The sequence below is a fragment of the Heloderma suspectum genome, chromosome 7 (genome assembly GCF_057233095.1).
Source record: "Heloderma suspectum isolate Gila_16-S chromosome 7, 16-S_ref, whole genome shotgun sequence".
Lineage (NCBI taxonomy): Eukaryota > Metazoa > Chordata > Lepidosauria > Squamata > Helodermatidae > Heloderma > Heloderma suspectum.
Window position 1 is genome coordinate 8,315,521 of NC_139464.1, and position 19,855 is coordinate 8,335,375.

The 19,855-nt window shown below is 48.7% G+C and overlaps 1 protein-coding gene across 1 annotated transcript in view; it reads left to right on the top strand.

The window, feature by feature from the left end:
• The window catches only part of PLXNA4 (plexin A4), an 820,970-nt gene that overhangs the window by 669,083 nt on the left and 132,032 nt on the right, over positions 1-19,855 (top strand). Inside the window, exons 13-15 of the mRNA XM_084809045.1 lie at positions 3,119-3,236; positions 15,679-15,815; positions 19,546-19,746. Of these exons, the coding sequence (XP_084665171.1) occupies positions 3,119-3,236; positions 15,679-15,815; positions 19,546-19,746 (456 nt within the window). The remainder of the gene's footprint in view (positions 1-3,118; positions 3,237-15,678; positions 15,816-19,545; positions 19,747-19,855) is intronic.

Genomic DNA, 19,855 nt, shown 5'->3' on the forward strand with positions numbered 1-19,855 from the left:
AGGGCAACGCAAATAGCATTGCCCTTATTTTCGCCGTAGTCTACGTAAACATTTACGTAGACTACAGCGACCAAATAAGGAACGGGAATGGCGGCTCCCTATGGGGGCCGCCATTATCCGTACACTCTTTTTTCTTTTTTTTAAGTCACCCGTGATAGGCTACGTGACGATTGACGTAGCCTATCACAGCTGACTTTGCAAATCTAGCCGTGATAGGCTACATGAATCGTCACGTAGCCTATCAGGGGACTTTTTTTTTTCTTTTATTGCAATGGCGGGGGCGGCAGCCGGTTGAAAGACCGGCTGCCGCTCCCGCCCCGCTCGAACACCGGACGAACCGCCAGCCAGACCCGCCGCCGGGAGGGACATTCAGGGAAGGTAAGTCCCATCCCGGGGGGTGTGTGGGGGGCGGGGGGGGCGGAGGATTTCTCCCTGAAACTTGTTCGGGGGGCCGAACACGTTGGCGCTCGGCCCCCCGAAGTTTTGGGGAAAAATTCTCCGCCATCCCTAAATGTTGGGGAAATGGCCCATTATGGCATTTGTTGTGCTCAACATTAGGGATGTGTGAACTCACCCGCGTCCGGGGTCTTCGAATTAGGGGTGGACGAAAGTCACTTACCTGTCGTCGAAGGCCGTTCGCGGTGAGTGCCACCAGGAGGGACATTCGGTGAAGGTAAGTCCCGTCCCGGGGGGGGTGCGGGGGGGGTGCAGAGGATTTCTCCCCGAAACTTGTTCGGGGGGCCAAACACGTTGGCGCTCGGCCCCCCGAAGTTTCGGGGAGAAATTCTCCGCCATCCCTACTTCGAATGCCCGCCCAGCCCCTGTCCCTGCTCTCTGGTCCCCAAACTGCACTCTAGTCCCTCCCGCTCTCAATGAACAGCCTACACTCACTCCAGAGGCCTCGTTGAGCTCCACAGTTGCCATTTTGTTTGAAAAATAAAATGGCAATTGGAAAATGCACATATTTGTGTGTGTGCAAAAATGCACATTTTTGTGAATGCACATATTTGTGCATGTGCGAAAATGCACATTTTCTAGAAAAATGCACATTTTCACTCACATGCAAATATGCGCATTCGCAAAATGTGCATTTTTGCGCATACAAAAATATGTGCATTTTTACGATTGCCATTTTATTTATCTAAAAATGGTGACTGCAAAGCTCGATCAGGCCACCGGGGTGAGTGTGGGCTGTTCGCCGAGCATGGGCAGGGGGTGAGGAAGGGCAGGGACTTGGTGAGCAGGGCTCAGGGGTGTGGGCAGGGACAGTTCCGCCGGATTCCCAGACTAAATTCACCACCCATGCCATCCCTACTCAACATTCGATCTACGAAAAAGACAGAGCCCCATCTTGAGTTAAAATTGATTTAAAATTGAGGCTCGCATCAGGCACAAGAGAACCACTCACTTCCCAGCTCAGGCAGGCAGGCAGCAATGGAGCCTCCTCGAGCGCCTGCTAGAGATGTTCATCAAGGGCAATTTTAAAAGCTGATTGTTATCCAAAACTTTCCAACACCCCTGCCCTCCGGATAAGCATTGCCTTTGCTTTGATTGATGGCAGAATAATAAAATAGTGGGAAATGAGTACATGAAAGTGAGCCGAGGGGAGTGTGAGTGGGTATGTATCTGAGTAGAGAAGCAGAGGGGGACTCAGGGCTGGCTACCACCATCTTGCCCCTGCCAGTCTTGCCCCTGCAAGACGGGGGCTTAAGAGAGGCGTTGTGAACCTCTTTCAGCCCAAGGGCCAAATTCCATTTTGGACATGCTCTTGGGAGCTACATTCCAGTGTTGTATGGGGCCAAAGGCAAAAGGGGTGGGCCCCAAATCCCAGCATATTTTAGCTTGTACTGCCTGTAACAAAGCCCTAGGAGAGGCATGTCAACCTTTTACATTTGGGGGACACGGACAAAAGCTGAAGGACCACCAAACATGTGGGCATCTGGGAAATCATGGATGGCCTGGTTGGTACCACAGGTGGGCTGGATTTGGCCCACAGGCCTGAGTTCAAACCCCTGACCTCAGTTGTACCAGTGGGGACCACTACATTTTCACAGAGGAAAGGTAAAGAGGAGAAGATTTTCCCCTCCTCCTTCTCTCCCCCTTAAGGATGGTGCAGGTGCCCGATTCAGTCCTGGAATCCAGTGGACCTGCTCCTGCCCACGCCCCTGAGCCCTGCTTCCTGAGCCCCTGCTCACCCCCTGCACTCGCAGGTCTGCACTCGCCCCAGAGGCCTCATAGAGCTTTGTGATCACCATGGCGATTGCAAAAATGTGCATATTTGCACACATGTGGAAATGCACATTTCATGAATGCACAAGCACCCATATTTGCATATGTGCGAAAATGTGCATTTTGCAAGAAATGCACATTTTCTCATACACACTAATGTGCACCCTCACAAAATGCACATTTCACACATGAGAATATGCACATTCACAAAATGCATATTTTTGCACATAGAAGAACCTGTGCATTTTTACGATTGCCATTTTATTTTTCAAAAAAAAATGGCAACTGTGGAGCTTGATAAGGCCACTGGGGTGAATGTGGGCTGCTCGCCAAGCATAGGAGGGGCTCAATCGCAGTCCAGGGACTGGTGAGCGCGGCCAGGGGCTGGGCGGGTGTCTGGAGAACCCAAATGTGGGTGAGTTTGCACATCCCTACTCCCCCTCCCTACTTCCCAACTCAATGGACAACCAGTGCCTACTGCTGAAGCCCCTGTACTCAAGCTGGGAAGTGCCCACCTCAGCAAAGGAAGTATGGTGGCTCTTCTGGGATTTGACTGTTGCCTTCTGCTCGAGAGGGCTGCAGTCATGCTAGCTGCCCCCAGAGTAGGCTCAATGGAGCTGCGTCTTGGGGAATCCTGCTGCTTCCCATCCCCTGTAATGGCTTCAGTTTTGAAGGGAACAAGGACCAAGTGTCCCCCACCACCAATATGGGGGCTGTAACTATCCTAATATTTTCCCGCAAGGATAGGGGTCTCCACTATTAGTGGAGACCAATTCCTACCCTGTCATCCCACCATACCTGTTTTGACTCTATGTACGCCTATCCACTTTGTTACTGTAGGGAGCTGAGGGTAATTCCCAACTCCTGAATATTTTCATTTTCCTTCTAGAATAGTGTGTGAGATGGGCGAGGCCAAACTCAGCCAGCATGCTGGAAATGTCGACATCTGCGTGGCTGAATGTAAGCCAGAGTTCATGGCCAAATCCTCCCAGTTCTATTACTTTACGGTAAGTCTATGAGCCAAGTGTGAGAATTCAGGTCGAATGGTTCAGGCATTTCTCAAGTTCCTCAGCACAAATGTAAGAGCACCTTGCAACGTAGGAACTGCTGCAAAGGCTCTTGGGTGCAAAAACAACATCACGCCTAAGGTGAAATTCCAAGCAGAATTTGGAGGTTCCTGCTTCAGAAAGCTGTTTGACTGCAAAGGTAAGGAACTTGGTGCCCTCCAGATGTTTTGGACTTTAACTCCCATCAGTCAGGAATAGTGATTATGTCACATTTTGTAATTAGTTGGCTGTTTGGCCCAGACTCATCCATTTGTAATACTCATGTTTGTAGTGAGCCTGGATCAGTATATTACCAATTCATTATTAATTTTGGAATTGATTGCAAGCTTTGAATTAGGGATGTACGGACTGTGTAAAATCCACTCTGTCCGTGTTTTGTGGATTGTCAGGTGCCTTTCGTTCCATCATCCGCCCACAGATAGGGATGTCAGAGAATTTCGCCACGAATCTCGGGGAGGCCGAATGCCAGCTCATTCGGCCCCCTGAAATTGGTGGCAAAACCGTCTGCCACCCCCCTGCCCCCTCCCGGGACGGGACTTACCTTGTGCGAATGTCCCTGGCGGCAGCGGCTGCGGCGGCTGCGGTGCGGCGGCTGCGGTGGCCGGTCTTCCGACCAGCTGCCACCGCCGCCATTTCCAAGTTAAAAAAAAAAGTGATAGGCTACGTAAAGAAGATTTACGTAGCCTATCATGGCTAGATTTTTATTGAACACCATGATAGGCTACATAAATGTTTACGTAGCCTATCACGGCTGACTGCAGGGATGCAAACGGTGGCGGATATGGTCGCTGCCATTTGCGTCCCGGCCGGCCAGGATTCGTGGCAGGAGGGACGGGGCGCCTCCCCCCTGGCCAGAATTTCAGGGGAGAGGGACGGAGCGCCTCCCCCCCAGCCAGAATTTCGGGGGAAGGGACAGAGCGCCTTCCCCCCACCACGAATCGAGTTTTGGGCTCAGGTAAGGGACTTTCATACATCCCTCCCCACAGATGGATGTGAATTTTTTTTTTATTGTCAGGTGGAAAAAATTCAGAAATAATTATGTGAATATTTAGAATAGAATCATATCATAGAATCATAAGGTTGGAAGGCACCTACAAGGCCATCAAGCCCAACCCCCTGCTCAGTGCAGGAGGCCTGATTCCCAGGCGGTCTCCCATCCAAGTACTAACCAGGGCTGAACCTGCTTAGCTTACAAGATCAGACAAGATCAGGTCCATCTGCTCATGCAGCCATTCCATTCAAGGTTTTCTCAGCAGAAACTTATGCATTTATTTTTTTCTACAGATTTATATGCGTAAATCTCGGGAAAGTAAAAAAAACATCTGAAAGTCCACGGACTCTGCATGGCCTGAGGGGGATGCTCTGCAGTGGAAATTTCTTGGAAATCCAAGCTCATTTTAATCCACCTCAAATTTCTCCAGCATCCCTCCTTTGAATAGGGGTGTCTGTAGGGATGTCAGAGAATTCCACCACGGATCTCAGGGAGGCCGAATGCCAGCGCATTCGGCCCCCCCAAATCGGTGGCAGAATGGTCTGCCCCTCCGCCCCCCCGGGACGAGACTTACCTGGGGTGCCTTCCTGGCGGTGGCAGCTCCGGTGGCGGTGCGGCGGCAGCGGTGGTTGGTCTTCCGACCGGCTGCTGCCGCCACCATTTCCAGTTAAAAAAACAAGCAAACACGTGATAGGCTACTTAAAAAAAAAACAACGGATGTAGCGGTTACGCAAATGGCAGCGGCCACAGCCGCTGCCTTTTGCTTTCCTTATTTTCGCACGTCTTAGTCTACATCAAGATTTACGTAGACTAAGACGGCGAAAATAAGGGGAACGCAAATAACGTAGCGTCTGCTATGCTATTTGCGTTCCCCTTATTTTCGCCATCTTAGTCTACGTAAATCTTGATGTAGACTAAGGTGTGCCAAAATAAGGAATGCAAATGGCGGCAGCCGTGGCCACCGCCATTTGCGTACGCGCGTTGTTGTTTTTTTAAGTCAGCCGTGATAGCCTATGTAAACATTTACATAGCCTATCATGGCTGACTGCAGGGACGCAAATGGCGGTGGCTACGGCCGCCGCCATTTGCGTCCCTGTTAGCCAGCGGCCGGATGTCCGGCTGCTGGCAGAGCGGGCCAGCGGCTCTGCAGAATCCCTGCGGAGCACAGCCAGCCGGCCAGGATTCCGGGGGGGGGGGGAGAAACGGAGCACCTCCCCCACCATCCAGGATTTTGGGGGAGGAACGGAGCACTTCTCCCCCCACCATCAACATAATCCGCAAAAGGTAAGTGCCTTTTGTACATCCCTAGGTGTCTGTTGCCGGGAAATCTGGACGGTTTTGGAATTGACAGACTTCCACAGCACCCCCAACTGCACGTCTGCCCCAAATTCCAGGGACTTTTAATGTGGGGTGTTTTGTTTTTTTTTTGTCTTGGCCACACTTTATGCAAATATAAATTTGTGCAAATTGTGACTGAAAACTGCACAATTTTGGGTAATCTGTGCAAAGTACAGCTGACATTTGTGTAATTTGCATAAATTGTCACTGCACTTTTCACTCCTTGCACTAATTATGCAAATGTGCACAAATTGCAGCCATAATCTGCAAATTCAAAAACACCCAAAATCCAGTAGCTGGTCTGACCCGCAGCAGGCTGAATTGGGCCAGCTTAGTGGAAGACGGAATGAAGTCCAGGGAGCCGAGCTGATGAATTCTCATCAACTCAAGCTCCACTCCCCAACCAGATGCCTCTGACATCCATAGCTTGGAAGCATGCACGCTAAAGTAGCACATAGATTCCTTGTCCCAAATTTTCAGTAGTCCTACAACCTAGACCTGCCCACTGCCCCCCAAAAACTTACTTGAAACAGTCTCCTTAGCTGCTTACCTCATCGCTGCTGCTGGAGCTCTGTCTCAGCAGGACCCATCTTCATACTGAGTAAACATCAGATGACTTCATCATGCGGGCAGACAACATGAAAATAACCAATCAGAAAGGGGCATAACGTGGTGACATATGACATCATGCAGCACTACGCAATTCCAAACTGCAGTTCTCAAGATGCACCTTGATAGCGCACATATGAAAACACTCATCTGCATGGAACAAGAGTTCCTATTGAAGGACAACTCTAGTCTGAGCTCACATGGGTGAATTAGTGGCTTTCTAAGGAAATACCTACTTCACTCAGGGTATGTTCGCCCATCACTAGTCAGGAATGCTGGAAGTTGTAGTCCAAAACATCTGGAGGGAACCAGGTTGGGGAAGGCTGCCTTTGGGAGGGTCCCATACATCCCTAACTCAGAGTGATAAAAGGATGGTGAAAAGTAGATGAAATGTCCCTGCAATTTGCAAGCCCATTTGCAAGTGGCAAATGTGCAGGGACCATTCTGATGCAGTGGAGGCTGGTTTCGGGTTTCACTCAGAACCAGTCAGAACACTGAAGGAGCTATCCGATGTTCTGACTGGTTCTGACTGAAACAGAGTGGATTTACCTCCCCACTGACATTGGAGACACCAGCCTCCACGGTTCTGATTATTTTTGGGCAGACTGAACTAGTTCATTAGGTTCATCAAGTTTTGGAGGATTACTTAAATAGTGACAGCCATACATTCCCTTTTCTTTCTTTTCTTTTCTTTTCTTTTCCTTTTTCCTTTCTTGTCTTACCATTTAAAAGCTACCACCTACAAGGGTTATGATAGCACTGGCATTTAAAAGTAAAGCCACAGCGCCCAGAGAAAGAGCTTCGGTCACCCATGCTTCCCTATTCCCAGCATGCCTCTCAAATCATTCCCCACTCCCAGCATGCTTCTGAAAGCATCCTCTACTCCCAGCATGCATCTGGATTCATTCCAGGAAAACATAGTGAGGGCTGGAACTCTTGATCTGGCCACTGTGGCTTTAGTTTTATAAGCAGGGGTGGCAGAACCCTGCCATCATTGCCCACAAAGGCAGAGCACTTCAGGGCCATGATCCAAAGCCCTGCTTCTGCATACAGCATATCTCACTGCACCGATGTAAACTCATTGAACAGTCATTCCCTTGGCTCAGGGAAAGGTGACAAGAATGGCTCTCTAACAGCGTTTCTAGCTGCCCTAACCAAAGGACAGCTCCCTCGATTTTGAGAGGGTGAAGCATGGCAGCCAAATGGGTATGAAACCGAATGTTGTTGGGTGGCCATTTCCATCATCCCTGACCATTGTCCATGTTGTCTGGGGTGATGGGATTTGTAGTCCAACATCAGGGGGCAACCAAGTTTGGGAAAGTCTGCTGAAGGGGGAGGGGCATCCATACAGTGGTGATCCATAGGGATGGATGGATCTTTCAGTTTCACTTCCTCCCACAATTTACCTTTTTTAAAATCTCAAGTTCTTTCTGTCAAATTTTATGAAGAAGTGTGTGGATTTTTGGTAAGTTCTTATCAAAAACGAAGCAAATGAACTTCTGAACTGGCTGTCAACTGGCAAAATGTTATCATTACTTGGGCTGTGCACCACCTCAGCCTGAAGCCCAAACTCCGAGCCAAAGCAGGGCACTTCAGGCCGCTTCCGAGGCAAGGCAGAGGGGGCACAAAGCAGCACAAAGCGAGCCGGGTTGCTCTGAAGTGCTTCAGTGTGCTTCATAATGATCTAGAAGCCCAGCTGTGCTTACCTGGGCTCTCGGGATGCATGCCAGTAGCCATCCTTTTGTTCCAGGCAGTCGCCATTTTTTTAAAATGGTGACTCCCTGTATTTCTAGAAATAGATCCTGCACAAATGGTGGTCGCCAAGCATCCATCATCAATGTAGCATACTTGACAGCTTGATGGCTGCCATTTGCACAGGATCTATTTCCAAAAATACAGGCAGTCTCCATTTTAAAAATGGCGACTCCCTGGAACAAGAAGACAGCTGCTGGTACGTGTCCTGAGGGCCCAGGTGAGCTGCTGCTGGTGGTGCCGGCAGCAGCAGCGACAACGACTCCCTGGAACAAGAAGACGGCTACCAGCGCATGTCCTGGGGGCCCATGTGATCTGGGGGCTCACGCAGGGGGAGGGCGAAGCAGGATTCAGACATCCAAATGCCGCTTCAGCTCTGGAGGCCAAAGTGAACTGCGGTGCCCCCGATTAGACCGAAGCAAATTGGGCCTGCCTTGGAAGCCCTGAAGTGGCCTCTGAGGTGCAGGGGGGGGCATTGCTGCCCAGCCTTCCCAGTATGGAGGGGATGAGCTTGTACCTGCCTGTCATATAGCTGCCATAAGTGAGGAGCCTTTCAGAAACAAAAAAGCAGCAGCCCTAATTCAACACTACAAAGGTGGTTCAACTCACAGGCATTCGAAGGATCCAAATAATTGCAACCAATTACATAGGGAGATGGTGGGCTCTCCCACCCTTGAGGCATTCTGGACAGCCGCCTGCCAGGGATGCTTTGACTTGGACTCCTGCATTGAGCAAGGGGCTGGACCCGATGGTCTCGTAGGCCCCTTCCAGCCCTATGATTCTATGATTCTATAAAAGCCAGACTTTTAAGAGCTCAAAGCCCTCTGCCTGGACAAACGAAGCTGTCAATTTAACTTTCTCCCACATCCATTTCTTGTTTTAAAATCTCAAGTTCTTTCTGTTGGATCTATGAAGAAACTCGTGGATTTTGGAGAGTTCTCATCAAAAAAAAATAAGCAGGAGAAATTCTCATCTGTCCCTAGGGGTGTACCTGCTTTGCATGCAAAATTTCCCAGTTTTGATTCCTGCCATCTTCAGGCAGGGCTGGGAAAAGCTCTTCTCAGAAACCTTGGAGAGCCATCGCCATTCAGTGTAGGTGAAAAATGCTGGGCCCATGGACTGACTCAGCCTAAGGTAGCTTCCTGTGTTCTTATATATCAGGGCCAAAATTCTTCACCATGTAGCTAATTTGTATTAAGTGAACTTGAGTGTGGGGCCTCGGAGTTTTATGGGCCCCACTAATCCTATTAATCCCATTTACTCTTTTTATACTTAATGGGTTTTTTAAAAAATCTGACAAGGAGGGGGAAAGTGTAAATAGTTTATATAGCTGATACTGTCCTCCCCCTTCCTCCCCCATGTGAATATGAAGCCTAAAATTTGTGAAGGCAGCTGTGAATCATTAAGAGACTATTGCAACTTATCACAAGCTTGGAAATGAGATGATAATGATTATCGCTATTATTATCATAACACCTCCAGAAATTTAGAAACCCTCTCATAGGACTGGAGCTGGGGATGAATATTATTTTATTTATTTATTTTATCTTTAAAGCATCTTTAACCCAGTTTTCAGCTTTGAAAAAAGACCCCTAGAACAACTTGTAACAATCAGCAGAAAGACAACCCCTGCCCTCAGGCTTACAATCCAAAAGACATGATACAAAAGGAAATGTGACTGAGAGGAAGGAGGGAGAAAACCAAACTGATGCACTATTTAGTTACAGAGTTCAACAGGAAGTAATTCAACAGGTCATGGAGCTGGAGTAAAGCACAATGGAAGGGCTGTGCGGCTTCCTCTCCCTCTGATGGCATCAGGAATGGTTAATGGGAGGGCGGGGGCTCTCTGCTGCAACTGTACCTAGACATGATCGAGGGGTGCCTTACTGCTGCCCCTTCCCTTTTGCAGCTGAAATTTGCACACATTTCTATTTACATATTTAAAGAAGAAGAAAAAAGTGAAAATGTTCCAGGATTTGGGGAAAAACCTATGGCTTGGCTCGCAAATGCAAGCCAAGCTGGGGTGCCATGGGAATTTGGTGAGCCCCAAAAGGGCCAGATTTCCTAGGAACAGACATCCTTAATGGTCCCCCTCCCCATTTCTCTGCTTACAAATAGTGTGGACAATGTCAAGAAGTCATTTGCACACATCTCTAATCCTGATTCCAATTAGGTCTCTGCGCCTCCTATTAGGATTGGAAATTGCAGGGTCCTAATTTTAACCAGGACCACAGTATCATGAAAGGGTTAAAGTACCCCCCCCACACACACACACACACACACACACCATGATCCTAAACTGGCTCCAGCAACCCTGAGCTGGCTCTTGGTTAGGGATGGACGAAAGTCCCTTACCTGTCCTCGAAGCTTGCTTCGTGGTGGGGGGAGGCGCTTCAGTTCTCCCCCCGAAGTTCATGCGAGGGGGAGGAGGCGTCCCACCTTGCCCGGCCGAAATTCAGGCCAGGGGGGAGGCGCCCCATCCCTCGCCAGCGAAATTCAGGCTGGGTAGAAGCACCCCATCTACCCGGTTGCGAAAAAAAAAGTAAAAAAACAACAAACAAACCACCCCCGTGATAGGCTACGTAACGATTTACGTAGCCTATCACGGCTAGATTTCCAAAGTCAGCCATGATAGGCTACGTAAATCGTCACGTAGCCTATCACGGGTGACTTTGGGAAAAAAAAAACACGTATGCAAATGGCGGCCCCCATAGGGTGCCGCCATTTGCGTTCCTTATTTGGTCCCTGTAGTCTACGTAAAGATTTACGTAGACTACGGTGAAAATAAGGGCAATGCTTTTACGGAGAAAATAAAGGCAACGTATTATTAGACTACGGGAGGGACATTTGTGAAAGGTAAGTCCCATCCCGGGGGGGCGGGGGGCGGAGAATTTCACCGCCGATTTTGGGGGGCCGAATGCATTGGCACTCGGCCCCCCGAAGTTTCGGGGAGAAATTCTCTCCCATCCCTACTCTTGGTTAAACAAAACCAGTGGTGTCTTGCCAAGCTCCATCATCAAAGCCATGCCTAATTTGGCCAGCCAGGATGGAGATTATGGGAGTTATGGCCCAACACAACTAAAGAGCACCAGGTTGGGGAAGGTGCCATAAGGGGTAGATTCTAGGGATGTCAGAGAATTCCACCATGGATCTCGGGGAGGCCGAATGCCAGCGCATTCGGCCCCCCGAAATTGGTGGCGAAACGGTCTGCCCCCCCCGCCCCCCTGGGATGGGACTTACCTTGTGTGAATGTCCCTGGCAGCAGCAGAGGCGGCGGCGATTCGGCAGCGGTTCGACGGCAGCAGCTGCGGTGGCCAGTCCTCTGACCAGCAGCCGCTGCTGCCATTTCCAAGTAAAATAAAAAAAGATTTACATAGCCTATCACGGCTAGATTTAAAAAAAACACCATGATAGGCTATGTAAATGTTTATGTAGCCTATCATGGCTGAGTGAAAAAGAAAAAAAAACCCGTGCGTACGCAAATGGCGGCGCCCATGGGCGCCGCCATTTGTGTTCCTTATTTTGGCATGTGTAGTCTACGTGAACATTTATGTAGACTACGGTGAAAATAAGGGGAATGCTATTTGTGTTCCCCTTATTTTCGCCGTAGTCTACGTAAATGTTTACATAGACTACACGTGCCAAAATAAGGAACGCAAATGGTGGCGCTCATGGGCGCCGCCATTTGCGTACGCGCGGTTTGTTTTGTTTTTTCCATTCAGCCATGATAGGCTACGTAAACATTTACGTAGCCTATCATGGCTGACTGCAGGGATGCAAACGGCGGTGGCTACGGCCGCCGCCATTTGCGTCCCAGCCAGCCAGGATTCGTGGCGGGAGGGATGGGGCACCTCCCCCCCAGCCAGAATTTGGGGGGGGAGGGACGGGGCGCCTCCCCCCTGGCCAGAATTTTGGAGGGAGGGACGGAGCGCCTCCCCCCCCACCGCAAATCAAGTTTCGGGTTCAGGTAAGGGACTTTCGTACATCCCTAGTAGATTCCCGATGTCTGTGTCTCTCGAGCCCATTCCTTTCTCCATCACATTGTTCCAGGATGGTGTGTATTCTTTTGATGTATAACAAGACCCTCTAAGCCTATACTACACTCAGCAACACTCTAACAGTGAGGGCTTCTCCTCTACGGAGAGCAGGTTCTCAAGCATGTCTTTGGTATTACATACAAAGCCCAGAATCTTTGTGGGTTTGTGGGAGATGAAAGACTCCAGCCCAGGGATGGCCACTGGATGGAAATCTGGTCCTTTTTAGGCTTACATTTTTGGCTTCCATTTGCGAGCTAAGCCTTGGGCTTTTTCCCGAAATCTGGAAACTCTTGTTCACGTTGTTGTCTTACATCAACATTTATGCAACTTTCAGCCACAATTTGCATAATTTGTGCAAATTTCAGGTATCATTTGCTTATTTTGCACAAATTGCAGCTGCAGTATGTTAATGTGTGGAAATTGCAGCTACGATTTTGCAATTTGTGCGAATGTCTATTTCAGAAAAATAAAAACAAAACAAAAATCTGAAAGGTGGCCCGACTCAATCTGCCTCGAGCTGAAGTCTGGGGGACAGGTGGCCAAGCTGATGAAAGCTCAGCAGACTTCACCCCCACAGATGGATTCCTCCGACATCCAGCCCACGTGTTGCTAGTTGGCAATTCCTGTTTATGTTGGCCCATCCAAAAAGTGGGGAATTGGAGCAGGGATGTGGAAATCAGCAAAACTCAAGCTTGTTAAGGTTCTCCTGAGTTCCACTTCAAACTTCAGTCCAACTTGTCTTGTACATACTTTGAAGTGCAGTCTTCTCCCATTGATGAAAGTGTGTTTGTGTGCACTTAAAAAAAAAAGGTATACATTTTTATGCCTATTTTCCTAACACATTTTTCAAATGCATTTTCCCCCTGTGAATACCATCACAAGCTTAGGAAGGTATGAGTTTTGTCCACAGATTGCATTTGCAGATTGAGTTTGCAAGGTGCGAACAGGGTAAATTCTGGAAGAGGGCTGGACGTGCCTGATCTTGTCTGATCTTGGAAGCTTAGCAGGGTCAGCCCTGGTTAGTACTTGGATGGGAGACTGCCTGGGAATCAGACTTCCTGCACTGATCAGGGGGTTGGACTCGATGGTCTTGTAGGCTCCTTCCAACCCTATGATTCTCATACACCCCTAATTTGGAGTGGTGGGCACTGCATTTTTAAAAAATCACTTGATGCAATGTGTCTGGCTTTGACCCATCCTTAACATTTGTAATGGGGTAGGGCATACATGCAAATAGATAAATGGTTCATTTATGAGAGTAACTGGGAGATGATGTCAGGATCAGATCCCTTGGCTTGATCTCTCTGGTCTTGTTGCTTTAAGGCCTCAGTGCTACCTGTCGCTCTTTCAAGCTTCAGCCTGATTGGCTACTGGCATCTTTAGTGAATCCTTTGGCATGTATTGCATTCAGCTTCAGCCTGATTGGCTGCTGGGATATTTAGTGAGTCCTTTAGTAAGTACTGCATCAAATATTCAAATTCTTCAGGATAGTAGCCTAGCATCCAGGCCAAACTTGTTCTTCTGGCTTCTCCATTCCTGCCTATTCCTCAAAAACTCTGCCTGTCCCCCTGCCTGGAGAACTGGAATTTGTGCCATTGGACAGCTACCCAGCTTGGCTTCCTGCTGAGAACACTGGAGATCTTATCCTGGCAAGAGTGTTTGGTTTGCTCAGGAACACCAGAGTAAATAGGCTTGCTTTGGGCTTAATTGTTAGGGATTGGGGAGAAATTAATTTAGTTTGCATTCTGATGTGAATTTACCTAATTCTGCACTTTCTAGCAACTAAATGGAAACTCAGTTATCCTTCGAAATTTGTGTTTCTCCAAATTTTGGAAAAGAGTTCTCCATTCAAGATATCTGTACAAAAATGAGCATATTAGGGAAGTCACATTAAAAAATGCATTAGGAAAATTCCTTGCAGGAAGGGTTTATGTTAGTCAAAGATGCATACAAAAATGCATATATTTGGAGAAAAGTGCACAGAAATGCTTATGAGAGTTCATGTGAACTGAAAGAAAGAAAAATCTCAAAGTTTGGGATGAACTGAACTTGAGAAATTCTCCAAGTTTGAGAGAAAGAGAACTTACATCTGGAAACTTCAGAAACTGAGAGAAACCAAAATTGACAGATTCATCCATCCCTATTACTGGGGCTTGTGTTATTCTCTGGGTCCAGGGCTGAGTCCCTGCCAGCATAGACAGAAGGAAGGAGATTATTTCTAGGCTGTTTTACTCCCAGGGAATTGCCTCCTTCACTTTGATACTCTGAGGATGAGCGAGTGAACAAATGAGTAGAAGCTTTGGGTGGGTTTAGAAAGTGACATGAATAATCTCCAGCGTTCAACAACACATCCTGTTCATTGTACCTGCTCATTCATCGGGAGCGTTTAAACCTTTTATACCATCATTCTTAAAAGTGGAAGGGAGGATGGGGAGAAGTGGATGTGGGGAGGGGGGACCATTTAAATGCAGATGGTGGCTTTTCACTTGGGACCAAGCATAAAGTTTTTCTATTAAAATGCTAATGAAAGAAGAAACTGCAACTTTAGATTTCTCCCTGAAAAAGGGGCAATCTCTCACCATGCTTTGGTGTCCAGATTATATGTACCCTCTTCATAGAATAATAGGGTTGGAAGGGGCCTATAAAATCATCGGGTCCAACCCCCATCTTAAATATGACGGTGGTTGGCCAGACGCATCTTAAAAATGATGTGTCTGTCTTTTATTTGTTATTTGTTTAAGGCAATGAGGAAGATGAGAATAGTTGTGTGTGTATGTGTGTATATATGTGTGTGTGTGTGTATATATATATATATATGATAATACATTTTCTACTCAGCCTTTCTTGGCGATGGAACACGAAGTAGGTTTTATTAGTCAATGAAAATTAGAAATATTTCCATTTACATGTTTGTTTGTAGACTTGGGACCTAATTGGAACCAGGCTAAATCACAGCTTAGTGCTGAAACTGTTTGAATGCTTGGAAATGGAAATCCATCATATATCCGCGATATTTCAAGTTTGGGAGTGAAATTCAAATATTTACCACTGTGAATATGAATCCCCAACATGGCAATAGGCTTCCCACTGCTTATACACACACACAAATGGGGTGGGGTGGGGGGAAGGGTGGCAACTTGTAGCACAAGATGCTTTGGGTTCTGTGCGACAGCAAGTTTTCTTTAAACAGGGAGTGTTTCAACAGTTTGTGAATATTTTCAGCCAACACGTGCTTGTGCTCACATTCGGAGCTTCAAATGGGTCATGCTCACATGCTTTGCGAGCAAAAACGAAATGCTCATATGTCTCTAGTGATCTTTAATTCTGAACAATGTACAGTTAATGCTGAAATCCTGTACCCACTTACCTGGGAGTAAGCACCACTAAGCTCGAAGGGAGTTAGATTTCAGTAGATGTGTACAGGATTGTGCAGTGAGCGAAGCATCTGTTCCTCAGGTGTCCTCTTAAATGTTCCTCGAAGTAATTTCTGGCAATAACGAATAACTGCAGGCCAGACCCCTGCAGCTCTAGAATCACCACTGTCTCATCATCTCTGTGCCGAGACACTGCTGTAGCCCTTTCAGACCTGTTGTGGTTCTTTCTGCTCATTCCATTCAAGTTGTGTCCTTCTCTTTTAAAAAAAAATCTTTTTCAGATTCTGACCCTTTCCGACCTAAATCCGAAGCAAGGTCCGGTCTCAGGCGGCACGCAAGTCACGATCACGGGCAAAAACCTAAATGCTGGCAGCAACGTCTCTGTGTCGTTTGGGCAGCAACCCTGCATTTTTCACTGGTACGTCCCGATGAGATCAAATACCCTGGGGACCATGCAGCAATGAATCGTTGCCATTTAGGATGGGCATCTTGGTGCATGATCCTTTTGCCTGCCTGATATGGCCATCTGAAGTACCTTTATATGCTAACTGTTGGTTATTGTGATGTAGAGATGGACGGACTCACCTGCACCCGGCTTCACTAGGTGCTCGCTGAGCCACTGCCACCACCGGCCCCTGCTTGTGGTGTCGCATGAGCTTCCAGATGGCCCGGTGAGCGCCCCACGAGGCTGCACATCTGTCCGCATTCATAGCAAGCTTCCATTGTGCACAACAATGGCAGCCATTGGAGTCTCTGTTTCCGCCTGCTAACCAAACGTTCTGCCCTCCTTTCAAGAAGGGAAGAAGATGTGATTGGTGGGAGGTACCAGCCACCTGACAAGCCTGCATAGCCTCCTTCCTTGCACAGAAGGAGACCATGCAGGCTTGACAGGCTGCTATGGCAAGAGTTGCCTGGCACCTGCACATTCTCCGCTCCTTGCAAGGAAGGAAGAACGTGAGATCAGAGGGAGGCACCGGCTGCCTGTTGAGCCTGCACTGCCTCCTTCCTTGCATGGAAGGAGACCTTGCAGGATTGACAGGCCATGAGGGCAGGAGTCCCCCAGCAACTGCACGTTCTCTGCTCCTTGCAAGAAGCGGAGGATGAGGGGTTGGCAGACCAGGACTCTGCCCCCTCTGCCTATTAAACCTACACAGTCTTCTTCCATGCAAGGAAGGAGGTAGTGCAGGCTTGACAGGCAGCAGAGGAAGGAGTTGCTAAGGGACTGGGCGGCTGCCGGACCTGCTCGCTGGGTGTGCGGCTGCTCAGCGAGTGGGTCTAGGTGAGCATGGAGGCTTGGCGAGCTGGTCTGGGGAGCCACGAATGGAGGACTCTGCAAGACTCCACCCCTTTTCTGGACTCTCACGATATCCCTATTGTGATGTCAATTTTTAATCAAAACAACAAACATGGATGTAGTTGGCATTACCACACTTTTCATTAATCACAATTTAAACAAACAAAAAACAAAAAGGCATGGCTACGTTGACCACATTTCTTTTGAAAGAAAAGCAGGCTTGCTTGGCCCTGATTCAAAATACATTTTGAATCAGGTCCCCACACCAGTGTCCCACCAGAAATCCCCCTTGGCTGCTACTTGCCCCCAAAGGTGCTGTTTGCAATAAACACCATCTTTGGTGGCAAGTGATAGCCATGAGGGAGCATTTTTGGTGGGGAACTGGTGAAGGGTCCCATTCCAGAACTGGTGCGTGTTTCAGATCAGGGTCCCATAGACTACTTTTCCTTCAAAAGAAAAGTGGCTTACAGTACAATATTATGCATGTTTAGACAGAAAAGAAGGCCTACAACTCCCAGCATGCCTCCAAGCAGCCTTGCTGGCTGGGGCATCCTGGCAATTGTAGGGCTTTTTTCTGTCTAAACTTGCTTAGGATTGCACCCTTAAGTGTGAATAAAGTAAAGTCCTGTTTGGCTTCCAGTTAGCCAGATAAGGGACATTTCAACTGGGTGAAGCCACTTGGAAAGGAGACTATGCTGTAACACTTCTAAGGAAGCCAAGTTTGCAAGTGTGAAGGGCTTAGGGGTGTTGGATAATTCCACCATGGACTCCAGTGAGGCCGGATTCTTTAGAATCTGGCCCCCTGGAGTCCGTGGCAGAATGGAGCAATCCCCCCCACCACCCCGCAAAGTCTTCCCAGGAACAGACCTACCTGGGGGTGGCGGCAGATACAGTGGCGGATGCGGCGGATGCGGCAGATGCGGTGGCGGTGGGTCGTCTTCCAGCTGCTGCTGGGCTGCTGTGGCCGCAAATGGTGGCTATCATAGTGACCGCCATTTGCATCCCTGCATTAGGCCATGATAGGCTATGTAAATATTTACGTAGCCTATCATGGCAAAGAGCAGGGGCGCAAAGGACATAGTGGCCACCATTTGCGCCCCTGCTCTTTGCCGTGATAGGCTACGTAAGTATTTATGTAGCCTATCATGGCCTAAGGCACGGATGCAAATGGCGGCCGGTGTAGCAGCCACCATTTGCATCCACAGCGCAGCAGCAGTGGCTGGAAGTCCAGCTGTGGCCGGCCGCGGCCGGTGGCTCTGTGGCTTTGCTGTGGAGTGGAGCCAGCCAGGGAGGATTCCGGGGGGGGGGATGGACAGATCACCTCCCCCCCAGCGTATGTCCCAGACTGGAACCAGGTGAGTAATCTGCCCATTCCTAGAAGGGCTTCAGTAAGAAAAAAAAAATCATATAAAGGAGCAATACTATGGCCACTAGACACTGTCTAGAGGGCCATAGGATATGCTCATTTCTGGGAACCAACCACGGAGCCTGTGCTCCAAGGTCGGTTCCTGGAAAACCGACCTCCCCACCCCATCCACTCTGCCTCGGAGTCGTCTGCACTCGTAAGAGGAGTGCAGAGCAACTGAAAAGGGGCTAGGCTGGAGGGCAGGGAGAGCGGAGCTGTGTGAATGACACATCCAATGTGTCGTACAGCAGCTTCCTCTCCTGGTCAGGCACCATGCTGCTAGACAGCTGAAAACAGCTGTCTAGCAAAAAATAGCAAGGCAGGAGAGGTGCGGAGGGAACGATCCCCCCCATGTCTCTCCTGCCTTGCTTTGGATAGGCGGTCACCTCCGATATCGGAGGCAGTCGCCTATCTAGTTGGGATTGCGCCCTAAGTTTGTTAATTTCAGATAGGGATGGCAGAGAATTCCACCACGGATCTTGGGGAGGCCGAATGCCAGTGCATTCGGCCCCCCGAAATCTGTGGCGGAACAGCCTGCCACCCCCTGCCACCCCCTGCGGATCACCCCAGGATGGGACTTACCTGGGGCGGATCTTCTGGGCGGCGGTAGCTCCGGAGGCGGCAGCGGTGGCTACGGCAGCTGGTCTTCCGACCAGCTGCTGCCACCGCCATTTGCAGGTTTTTTTGGGGTTTTTTTTTACACCCATGTGATAGGCTACGTAAGTTTTTATGTAGCCTAAAACGTCTGAGTAAAAAAAAAAAAAAAAAAGCATACGCAAATGGCAGCAGCTATGGCCACCGCCATTTGCGTTCCTTATTTTGGGCCATCTTAGTCTACATAAATAATTACATCGACTAAGACGGCAAAAATAAGGGGAATGCAAATAGCATCCACTACGCTATTTGCGTTCCCCTTATTTTCGCCGTCTTAGTCTACGTAAATATTTACGTAGATTAACACGTCAAAAATAAGGAACGCAAATGGCGGTGGCCATAGCCGCCGCCATTTGCGTACATGGGTGTGTGTTTTTTCCCAAAGCCCTCCGTGGCCGGAAATCCGGCTGCAGACAGCTCTGGCCTGGCTGGGCCTGGCCAGCTGCTCCGCGGAGCCACCGCAGGGCACAGCCGGCCGAGGAGGATTCCAGGGGAAGAGGAATGGAGCGCCTCCCCCCCGTCCAGGATTCTGGGGGGAGGGATGGAATGCTTCCCCCCCACCATCAGCATAATCTGCAAACATGTAAGTGATTTTCGTACATCCCTAATTTCAGACAACTGCTAGTTGAGATGCATAACATTAATTTTGAAATTTAAGGTAAAGACCTCCAAGTTCAAATTTCAGAATCCTTTCACCCCAGCAATATTTGTTTCCTTCAGCTAAAATATAGCAGAAGACCTTGTCTTTGCACCACCTCGCTTGGCTCAGTTTGTTTTGCTTGATTTTCCTGACAGGAGAACCGCAGACTACATTGTCTGCAACACCACGGCTTTCAGCAATGGCTTGGAGAGGAATGTGGTGGATGTGTCTGTGAAGGTGGACAAGGCCACCTTACATAAAGAATTGGAGAAGGCTAAGTCGCACAAGGAGCTAAAGTTTAAATATGTGGAGGATCCAACCATCTTGAGGATTGAGCCAGAATGGAGCATTGTCAGGTAATGACGCCATTTCAAGGGGGGCATCACTGGTGGGGCAACACAGTATGGAGCGCAGTTGTCAAATGTCTCCAAAAGAATCATTGGACCTAGATGAGGGGTGGAAAAA